Here is an 11,318-nt window from a genome sequence, read left to right as displayed (position 1 = left end):
TCCCTGCCCGCCACTCAGTCGTGCTCACCATGACGTCGTCGTCATCCTACTACCCTCGGCGCTGTGTTGTAGGCCTTGCTACCCACATGCACCATCGATCAACCACCACGGTGGCCACGCGCCTCCACCATGTCAACCTCGATATCCATGGCCCTTGCTACCCACACGCACCATCGAACAGCCACCACGGTGGCCACGCGCCTCGGGCATGTCAACCTGGACATCCATGGCAAGGTGGTCGGTGGCTGGCGGAGATCAGGCTGGGTGGCAGGGATATGGTGGCCGGTCGACGAGGCACTGGAGGCGGATGTCCCTGATCTCACGTGTGCGGAGACAAGGTTAGGTGGCGGATCGGCGAGCTACTCGAAGGGGCGTCACGGTGCACGCCTGGCCAGAGGAGGTCGGGCCAGAGCCATGGAGGGCGGCTAGTGCAAGGCAGCCAACGGTGTGATTCTATGGTGGCGGACGATGCAGTAGTGGGACCTTACCCTGCTATGGGACCTTACCCTGCTATGGTCCCTTGTCTTAGAATTGTTAGACTAACTGATGACTTGTTTTAGAATTGTTAGCATAAGGTTGCCCTTGTTCTTTTGTGTTTGAATTAGATTTTCTTGTTCCGAAATTTAGAGGCATGTGGTGTGATGTATTGATCTTTGTAATGTCCAAGATGTGGTTCTATCCTTATTTTGGCGTGAGGGCCTCGACGGGGATAGAAACGCATCTCATCATTGTGCAAGAATGGATATCGTTACAAGTACATGTACTGAAAAGATGAGTATAAGGAGTTGTCTTACACTCGCCACAAGATACATCAATACAACAATATACAGTCATCATGAAGAAGAGCACGGTCGGACTACGGACGAAAACAAACAATAAAAGAATGGCGTCCATCCTTGCTATCCCAGGCTGCCGGCCTGGAACCCATCCTAGATCAAGAAGAAGAAGAAGAAAACTCCAAATAGCACAATCAGCGCGCTCACATAAAAGTAACTCTTTACCTATACCTGTAACTCGTGTTGTAGTAATCTGTGAGCCACATGGACTCAACAATCTCATTTCAAAAGGTATCAAGACTAGCAAAGCTTAATGGGTGAGGTATGGTTAAGTGGTGAGGCTGCAACAAGCGACTAAACATTTATTTGAGATGGCTAACTTACGAGTACAAGAATAAGAGAGGGATGATCTACGCATAACGAACGTGAACTACTAATGATCAAATGAATGATCTTGAACACCTACTTACATCAGACATAACCCCGCCGTGTCCTCAATCGGAGAACGAACTCACGAAAGAGACGGTCACGGTTACGCACACAGTTGGCATATTTTCATTAAGGTTACTTCAAGTTATCTAGAACTGGATGTTAAACAAAGTTTCCATGTTGCCACATAACCGCGGGAACGGCTTTCCGAAAGATTTAACCCTGCACGAGTGCTCCAACTAGTCCAACACAAACTACCACACACTGTGATCGAATGACCTCGATCAGGGAAAACCCGTGATCCCCTTGGGTTCCTATGGAAAACCTAAACCTCGAGATAGCCCAAAGTATCCTCGGAATCCCTCGCACAAGACGCTCGAGAAAGGTAAAACAAATCCAGCAAGGTCGCCCGGCATGTCGACGATCCCGATAGGAGCCGCGTATCTCGTTCTCAGGACACGTCGGATAAGCGAAGCATATGGTGGCCTGATAGACATCTCCCTACTTGCCCCGGGTTGGCCCCGCACGATGCTTTGTTTTGGACAAGCACCAACAACACTGCCCCCTGTATTATGTTGAATTACTCCTCGGGTTCATGATGCCCTATGTTTTCAGTATTAACAGAATTATTATGTTGGGCAAATATAGTACCAATGGTGGGCCTTGAAGACGAGTTTTATCCCAAAACGAGAATCTAGGGGGTCCCCATAACAACCCCAAGCATGTTAGGAGTGCCCATTTATGGAACATAACATCGGTAGCCGAAACTAAGGCGACAAAGGTGGAACTAAACACCAGGCTAGAAAGCTGAGTCTTCCACCTTTTACCAAGTATATAGGTGCATTAAATTAATTAGCAATAATATGGTGATATAACAAGCAACCCATGTTAGCACATGGAGGCAACTGCACCTACAACTAGCAACACTAACACGTGGATAAGCAAGCGGTAACATAGCCAATCAGTGGTTTGCTAGGTTGTGGAAAAGTTAGAGCTTTTTCATGGCATTGTTGGGAGGCTGACATTAAACAGGTGGTAGGCAGCGAGACATAACGGTAGAAACGAAACAACTAGCATGGAAATGATAGTAATGGTATCTAGGGAAATGATCATCTTGTCTGTAATCCCGCTTGGAAGAAGAACGACTCTGCAAAGCAGGCGAACCGACGTAGTCAAACATGTCCTCACATTCCGACACGCTTGCGAAACTCTATCGGGACGAAGCAAATCGGAAACAAGAATCAACACACGATATTCACCACGGCACATGCACGATATGATGCACACCCTAATATGATGCATGATGGATTCAATTATGCAAGGCATGGCATGACAATTCACACCACGCAAACACTACACATTAGGAGGGTTTGCATGATGTGAATTGCCATGCCATGCCTTGAATAATTGAATCAATCATGCATCATATTAGGGTGTGCATCATGTCATGCATGTGCCATGGTGAATATCGTGTGTTGATTCTTGTTTCCGGTTTGCTTCGTCTTGATAGAGTTCCGCAAGCGTGTCGGAATGTGAGGACCCGTTCGACTACGTCGGTTCGCCTACTTCACGGAGTCGTTCTTCTTCCAAGCAGGATTACAGGCAAGATGATCATTTCCCTAGATATCATTACTATTGTTGCCATGCTAGTTGTTTCATTTCTATCGCTATGTCTCGCTACCTACCACCTGTTTAATGTCAGCCTCCCAACAATGCCATGAAAAAGCTCTAACCTTTCCACAACCTAGCAAACCACTGATTGGCTATGTTACCGTTTGCTTATCCTTGTGTTAGCGTTGCTAGTTGCGGGTGTAGTTGCTTCCATGTGCTAACATGGGTTCCTTGTTATATCACCATATTATTGCTAATTAATTTAATGCACCTATATACTTAGTAAAATGTGGAAGGCTCGGCTTTCTAGCCTGGTGTTTTGTTCCTCCTTTGCCGCCTTAGTTGCGGCTATCAGTGTTATGTTTAATAAATGAGCGCTCCTAACATGCTTGGGATTGTTATGGGGACCCCCTAAATTCTCGTTTTGGGATAAAACTCGCCTGGCAAGGCCCAACATTGGTACTATATTTGCCCAACATAATAATTATGTTAATACTGAAAACATAGGGCGTCATAAACCTGAGGAGTAATTCAACATAATACAGGGGGCAGTGCTTCTGGTGCTGGTCCTAAACAGAGCACCGTGCGGGACCAACCCGAGGCAACTCGAGAGATGTCTATCAAGCCACCGTACGCTTCGCTTATCCGACGTGTCCTGAGAACGAGATACGCGACTCCTATCAGAATTGTCGACACGCCGGGCGGCCTTGCTGGATTTGTTTTACCTGTCTCGAGCATCTTGTGCGAGGGATTTCGAGGATACTTTGGGCTATCTCGAGGTTGAGGTGTTCCAATAGGAACCTGAGGAGATGAGGGGTTTTCCCTAGTCGAGGTCATTCCGTCGCAGCGTGTGGTCATTTGTGATGGACTAGTTCGAGCATCCCTGCAGGGTTAAATCTTTTGGAAAGCCGTGCCCGCGCTTATGTGGCAACGTGGAAACTTTGTTTAACATCGGGTTCTAGATAACGTGAAGTAACCTTAATTAAAATATGCCAACTGTGTGCGTAACCATGACTGTCTCTTTCGTGAGTTCCTTCTCCGATTGAGGACAAGGTGGGGTTATGTCTGATGTAAGTAGGTGTTCAAGATCATTTATTTGATCATCACTAGTTCACGTCTGTTATACATAGATCATCCCTCTCTTATTCTTGTACTCGTAAGTTAGTCGTCTTAAATAAATGCTTAGTCACTTGTTGCAGCCTCACCACTTAACCATACCTCACCGATTAAGCTTTGCTAGTCTTGATACCTTTGGAAATGAGATCGTTGAGTCCCCGTGGCTCATAGATTACTACAACACGAGTTGCAGGTACAGGTAAAGAGTTACTTTGATGTGAGCGCGCTGATTGTGCTATTTGGAGTTTTCTTCTTCTTATTCTTCTTCGATCTAGGATGGGTTCCAGGCCGGCAACCTGGGATAGCAAGGATGGACGTCATTCTTTTATCGTTTTCTTGTTCTGTTTGTAGGGACACCTGATTATGTATCAAAATTTGTCTTGCAAAAAAAGGAGTGATGAGGATGATGGCTTTCATGTTTGCTTGGATGATGTTGGTTCGGTGGTGGCCTCTGATATGTCAGATAAGATCTTGGGCTATCATATTCGTTGATTATCCATTAGATTCCTCTATTCATTGCAGGGTATTGCATGTTGTGTTGGGTTTGGTGTGAAGCGGGTCGCCTCGTTGTGGCCGCGGGCCATTCGTTTTGTGTTCATCAATGCAAGAGGAAAGTAACTTGATAGTTTGAAATAAAAATGATTCCCACAATATTTGGTCATGGTGTAGTATTCTTAAGGTAACTTATTTTTTTCTTGTAGAAAGTGGAAAGATATGTCTAGAGAATAAATGTACATGTAAATTTGGTACATAGTTTCAGTACATGTGCATTTCACGTTCAGTTATATGTAGGTTGCTAGCATGCTTTTATTTGAGGTCTTTGCTAAGTGATGTTTGTGTGGCTGAATTAGTCAACTAGATGGCAATTCCTCCATCGGAATTGATTGTCATATAGAGTTTACCTTTGATTTCATATATGGTGTGCTTGAGTCCAACTCTCGTGAGAAAATTCAATGTAGTTTTCTGCATTAATTAGCTTGGTTGATATCATTTGGTTACAACAACACGGGTCACCTCATGTATGTTCCACTTGATGACAAATTAAACTGCGACATGTAAGCTTAGGAAAACACATTAGTTTTCGGCTAGGGATTTCATGGCTATCGAACTTTGTGCTCATATGGGATCCTTTGTTATCTGATTTTATTCTGAAATGCACTCTACTTGTCTTCAGTTCTGTTCCTAACCAATGAAATATTACTTAATGAGCATATGCTTGTTTGGCTACCTCACCTGTATATTCATACGAGGGTGCCCCATGCTACTGTTAGATGAATCGTGGATCAAGAGTGCATAGTGGAGGGTGGAGAGAAACCAACATACGTCTATTGCAAATGTTTTTCTCGGCAAATGCATTCAATTTATTTGACAGCAACACAACATTTGCTCAAGTACTTTTGGACATTGATACGGTGTTACTGTTTTAGTAAGATGGAGTGAGACGGATGTTGATACTCTGCTCCAGCAGCCCAAGTGAAATCAAGCATGGTCTGCTGATACAAAAAGCACAAGACTCTCCAGCTGCATATGTAGCAATATTCACAACTTATGCCCTCCAATCTTAATTTCTTATGTTATGTGCTATTGCTGAGAATTTGCAGAGGCAATCTGCTAAGAGGAAGATTGTGGAAAGAGCTCGCGAGTCGAGAGAAAGCATTTTGTTTCTCACGTTTGTGATCCATTTACACACTTTGATTATTATTTCGCACTTCATTACTCTTACTATATCCTTGCAGTCATGGCAGTGCATATGATGCTTTTTAGATCTGGAACATTAAGGTATTAAATTTTCTCGAAGAAAGAATCAGAATGACTCCTCATGTTTGATTTAAAGTTCATAATCTCATTGTTGATGTTGTTATTTGAATTAAATTTAGATGGATTTGAGATTTTATATTTGACGTGTCCGGTTGTAAGAAGGCAAATTTGAGGCTTCACCAGCTTCACCAGTCAACGCGTTCGCGGACATTCAGGGGGCAGATTTGCAAGTTGTGGATGTGCATGCTCTTATCAATCATTGTGCATACCCTTCGTAATGAGAGTATCATAGGTAATATCATGCATGTCAACTAGGCAATTTTGATGAGGTGTCATGGAATTAAATGAAGAAAGAAATGTTTGAATATCATATCATGATACCGTATCATATTAAATGATGTGCTACTATGTGTCTTGCATGACAATAAATGAACTATCCTATGATACTATCATATGATACTATGCATTATGGATGTGGTATTATAGACTAGTATCATATGCACGATACTGCTACCTCCATCACAGTTTATAAGGCACGCACGTGTACCTAGGTCGTCAATTTGACTTATAGAAAATCTATTGTTTAATATAAAAATTATATCATTGGAAAATACAAAAGTTTTTAATGATATATTTTTTGAAATATATGCTTATCATTAAGTTGATCAAATTAACAACCTAGATACATGTGCCGGACTTATAAACTGAGATGAAGGGAGTACTATATGATACTACCCATTACAATCAGCCTAAACCAGGCGAGTAGCATTCCATACGACCTCGGCGATTGACATCTTGTCTACCTCGCTTCACCACACCACACGATCCTCTGGACGAAGGGCCGCTTCACCACACCACACGATCCTCTGGACGGAGGGCCGACGTTCAGGTATGTGCTATGCTGCCTCTTCTTCCCAAAAGGAGGGCAAACTATGCTCCAGGTGTAAGCCAGCTTCTCCATTTTCTGGTTTGCTCCGGTGGTGGTGTCGCAGCTATCTTGTCATCACCCCAGGTGGTACTATCGTCTGATGATGCTTTCTTGACAGGCAAAGGGCCCAGTTGCAATCTCTAGTGTCTACGGTCCTTCCTGCAAATCTCAAGGACCAAGTTGTAATTTCATTTGTATCATCACAAAATATACGAGTATACCGTAGCAGTCAAGTCGGACCGGAGTAACATGAGTCTGGAACATGGTAAATACAACTCTACGTACGCAATTTAGAGCACCTGGCGTGGCAAATATGTGCAATTCAGCGTCATAAATCCAAGAGTAATATCCAGCAAGTCACAGTGCAGTAGTAGCTACACAAAAGGCGGTGTTTCCCAGTTGAACGACAGAATGATAAAGGCACAACATAGTTCAAAAGGAGCATATTTCTGAATTCATCTGAGTTCGACTGAAATGTCATAACAAGAGTAGACAACTACAACCCAAACCTTCTGTGGACATGTGTTCGTACCACATGAAGCTGTGTGATGACCTGCAAAGCAGAGACATTCAAACGTAGACGTTGGAAAGATGAATAGCCTTCAACTGATCACTGCAGACTGTGCAAACTCTTCTATGTACTGCAGCGACCCCATGCCAACAATGTTCAGAATAATGATGGCGGGTCCATATGTGCCCATTGATCCAGTAAAGACGCTGGCAACAACTAACAATGTGGTGAACAAGACTGTATGGCCTCGGTATGGGACAGCTGGTACTACCGAAATCAAAGTTTCCATCACACAGCGGTGACCAGGTACCTCTCCCTAGATCATATTGCCGCAGTCGGCCGCTCCACAGCGTTGGGTTGAGGATGGTGACGGAGTTCCCCTGAACGGATGGTAGGTTGCTGCAGTTAACAGCCATGCTCCAAGTGCCAATGAACAGGGCATGGTCGCCGATGCTTGTCAATGGCGTGGCAGGGACTCCGAGCAGGAGGTCAGCAAGCCGGATAACCACAGGCCGGGAGTGTCTGTCGGTATAGCTGACCAGAAAAGGTTCAGAATTGCACTCCACCAGGTAAGGCTTAGTCATCTGACTAGCTGGACATGTGGCGATCATTTGTGGTGGTCTAGACGGCCACGAAGAGGAACTGGAGCTATCTGGTGGATCGACGCGCATGATCTGTGAGGGTTTGTTTTTCTAGCTCCTCACCATGTAGAGGCTGCCACGGAATGGCAGTGCTGTCCTCATACCAGTCATCATCCAGCTTGTGTGAGTCCAGTGTTTTTCACCGGTGGATACGTACGCCATGCGCTCGGCATGACTGAGCGCGAGCATGATGGTGATACTGCCACCCACATGGACGGTGACAGCCGCGTGGACCATCCGTAGTCGAAGATCATAAGGGCCATTTAGAAAGACCCCAAACTTACTCATGTACAAGCAAAGGGAGGCAAGGGGAGGAAACTCAGCAACATCACCGGTGAAGGGGTGGCGGAGGCAGATAGCAGTGTCCTTCTTGCGCTGCAGGAGGAGGCCGTCAGGGCAGTCGAGCACGGAGTGGTCCTCGAAGCATGGGAGGTGCACGCGGATGAAGATGCCGGTGTAGATGTTGAGGAAGCGGATGTAGCCGCCCAATGCAGTGTGGCCGGGGTGAAGCCCGTTGCCCTCTGGAAACATCATCCATTGCCGTGGGTGAAAGCGCTGGTCTACCACACCACGGCCGAGTGGGCAAGGAGTGGCGGCACGCCACTGTTTGCACACCGCGCGGAACCAGACGTAGTGCAGCAGGTCGCTATAGAGTACCCGGTCAGCGATCAGCTCCAGCAAATCAGCATTCAGCGACTCCCAGGACAGAACACGGGCTTGTTCAGTGTCGCGCCCACTGCAACGGTGCACACAAACAGCTTGCTCAACTTGGTTGGCAGGTTTGCTTGCTCCAACAGTTGCCATCCTGATCCCCCCCCCCCCCTGCGAAGGAACAAGACTTGTCAGCTGAGTTCTCCCAGCTCAAACTTGCTTAATGGCATTGCCTTAGAGCATTCATCAGCAATTTCATCAAAATATACATAGAGATAGCATCAATAAACACAACAAGCTAACATCGCTATCAATTTCTTCTATATGCACAAGCAAAACATGGCATCAGTTCGTATTACACACAAAAGAAAAGAGAAAACGGAGAGGACAGGAGTTTATCTTGAGCCCGAAAGATTGACATTCAAAAATCAATTTGTTCATTTTATCTGAACTGTGGCGAGTTGTTTGGTCACTAGCAGCCACTGTAGTTCGTTGGTTTGTGGTTGTGTGCAGTTCGGCCACCCGACAGATCGGTACTTGGCGCAGACCATAGACATGGTCGTCGGCATCAAGGACTCAGAGCGCGCAGTGAGACGAGAGTGTTCGACGGCAGCAGAAGCTCCGAGCCGTGCTTGAGGTGACAACTATGGTGGGTGCAGGAGAACTAACGTTTTTGATGCCCTATTATGGAGCAGCTGTTGGAGACGGCACTTGCTCATGCCCAAAAAGATCAGTTTTGATGCCCAATTATTTTTACAAAGATGCAGATTAATCGGGCATGATAACCCTTAGCTTCTTCCTCGGTCTATTTTGATCCTAGGTATTAGAAGGATTTTATTTTGGTTGTTGCCCCGCTCTGCTAGGGGTTATAAGCATTTCATTCCAGGTCCGTATGGTCTGCTGTGCACCATTTAAAATCCTAATAAGTGTATGCCTGTAGCTAGCTTGCACATGCTTGTGTTTTGGCAAACGTAGCAACAATACATCATGTACTCCTATGTCCTGGCATATAAACGCAAGAAACTCAGGAACACCCTGCTGAATTAAGACCAGTGACCCATGTTCATCTAATTGATTTACACTCTTCTGTATGTGCATTTTTAGCTTGGACGAAAGGATTTACCATTTGGAAACATTATGTTTCATTGTGCTCGTTGTATACCTTTTTTTTAAGGTCATCTCGTTGTATACCAATCAGCAACATAACAATGTCTCATACATCTTTTTACTGTTTTGTAGCAACATAGAGTCCTCATTATAAACCGAGGATTTTTACTAGTTACATATACAAAAGAAAAGAGAAAACGGAGAGCACAGGAGGTTACCTTGCTCTGTGTAGTGGTAGATCGGAGCAGATGCAGCTGGTGGTGGCGCTGCGCACCGGGAGGAGCGGACGACGGCGGCCAGAATCAGGCCACCAGCGACGAAGACGGACGGATGGGGTGGCCCAAGCGCGGCCTAGAGGAGGCGGCGGCGAGATGCGCGGGTGGCGGCGCTGGGCACTGCACGGAGATGCGTGGTAAGGGGTATGAGGACCGCGGCGGCCGTACTATGGACGCCGGCGCCGGAGACGAGCGGACGTGGAGCTGCGGAGCAAACCCTAGCGCCGCCAGAGCTTGGCCATGGTTGGGTCGAGAGGGGAAAATGACTGCGGGGTGACTCACGGCAGTGATTCTGCAAAGGAGGGCAGTTTTTCTGTAATTTCTTTGAAGTGCCACGGGGTAGGACGCGCGCGGCGCCGTGCAAATTGACAACGCGCGGTCAAACACGATCCCCAAACGGCAGTGGCGGACCTACCCACAAGACACGGATGGCCAACAATGATATTAGAGCATGGTTAATAGTATAGCCAACTGCCCGCTATAACCAGTCTTATAGTTCATCTTATAGCTAGTTTGTACAATAGTTAGCTATAAAAGAGTATTATTTTTATCATATATGGTTCACCTTTCATTCGCACAAATCACCTAGGAGCACGTGCTAGAGCTGGCTCTTCACGAAGAGCCCGCTTCCCTTCTCTCTCCTCTTCTCTCTCATCCAACTCAGCAAAAATATAGTATTTAAATCCTTACAGCCTGCTGAATGTACCTTATTGTACTTGCTCTTAGAGCAACTCTAGCAAGACCCGTATCCCGCCCCGGTCCGCAAAATAACCGTCAAAGTGCAGGTCAGGGCGGCAAAACCTGTTCGATCAGACCCCGCATCCCGCCCCGACCCGTAAATATTTTTGCGGGGCGCGGCAAAATTTCGGGCCCAACCCGCGTATTCGCGGGTTCGCCCCTCGCCGCTGCGGTGCCCTGCATATAAGTGGTAAGCGGTTGGTGGGGGGACATTTCAGCCCGCGCTTTCCCCCACCAACCACCTCCCCTCTCCCCCTTCGCCCAAGATTCCGGCCGCCGAATTTGGCTTTTGTCGGCCGCCGGTGGCTGCGCCAAGCGATGGAGTGGTCGGGGAGCATCTCCCGCAGCCCCGGCAAGGGCGCATCAGCGCATGCACGGACGGGTTCGTCCTCCCGGCGCCGCCGACGATTTCCGGGCATGGATTCGTCCGGCCGTCCACCGGGCTCGGCGCTCGCGCAGCGGCTGTGTGGCTCGCCGTTGCCGCTCATACAGTGCGACGACTGCACGCGGACAATGATGTGGCTTACTTCGGGCACGCCGAACCACCCCGGATGGGTGTTCTTCAAATGCGAAAACGACGGGGTACGTGCACTTGCGATATCTCATTCTTTGGTTCAATTGCGGATCCTCATTCTGAACATGGTTATTCTTTTGTGTAGGAATATGGATGCTCATTTCGGTTTTGGAAAGGCGAATACATTGATTTATTGATAGAAAAAAAGTTAATAGATGTCGATGCACTCCTTAGTAGAATAAAAAACAATGATGCGGCTGCAT

At 46.7% G+C, this 11,318-nt stretch overlaps 1 protein-coding gene across 2 annotated transcripts; it reads right to left on the bottom strand.

The window, feature by feature from the left end:
* Positions 1–6,689: 6,689 nt before the first annotated feature.
* On the bottom strand, positions 6,690–10,200 carry LOC123402069. 2 transcript variants are annotated; one of them, XR_006611230.1, is made up of 2 exons: positions 9,747–10,200; positions 6,690–6,777 (listed from the first exon to the last, which is right to left on the bottom strand). XR_006611230.1 is itself a non-coding variant. In XM_045095931.1 (2 exons), exon 2 carries the CDS (start codon positions 8,572–8,574, stop codon positions 7,822–7,824), a length of 753 nt encoding a protein of 250 aa, XP_044951866.1. In that variant the 5' UTR covers positions 8,575–8,592; positions 9,747–10,147; the 3' UTR covers positions 7,047–7,821. The 2 variants fall into 2 exon arrangements, 1 of the variants encoding a protein (XP_044951866.1); XM_045095931.1 differs by lacking the exon at positions 6,690–6,777 and adding an exon at positions 7,047–8,592 and having other exon boundaries at positions 9,747–10,147.
* Positions 10,201–11,318: the final 1,118 nt, after the last annotated feature.

Source organism: Hordeum vulgare, chromosome 6H (assembly GCF_904849725.1).
Source record: "Hordeum vulgare subsp. vulgare chromosome 6H, MorexV3_pseudomolecules_assembly, whole genome shotgun sequence".
Taxonomy (NCBI): Eukaryota; Viridiplantae; Streptophyta; class Magnoliopsida; order Poales; family Poaceae; genus Hordeum; species Hordeum vulgare.
This window is presented reverse-complemented; position numbering and strand designations above follow the sequence as displayed.

Bases quoted from the DNA above. Each gene is read 5' to 3' on its own strand.
- LOC123402069 (XM_045095931.1), bottom strand. From the start codon at position 8,574: ATGGCAACTGTTGGAGCAAGCAAACCTGCCAACCAAGTTGAGCAAGCT.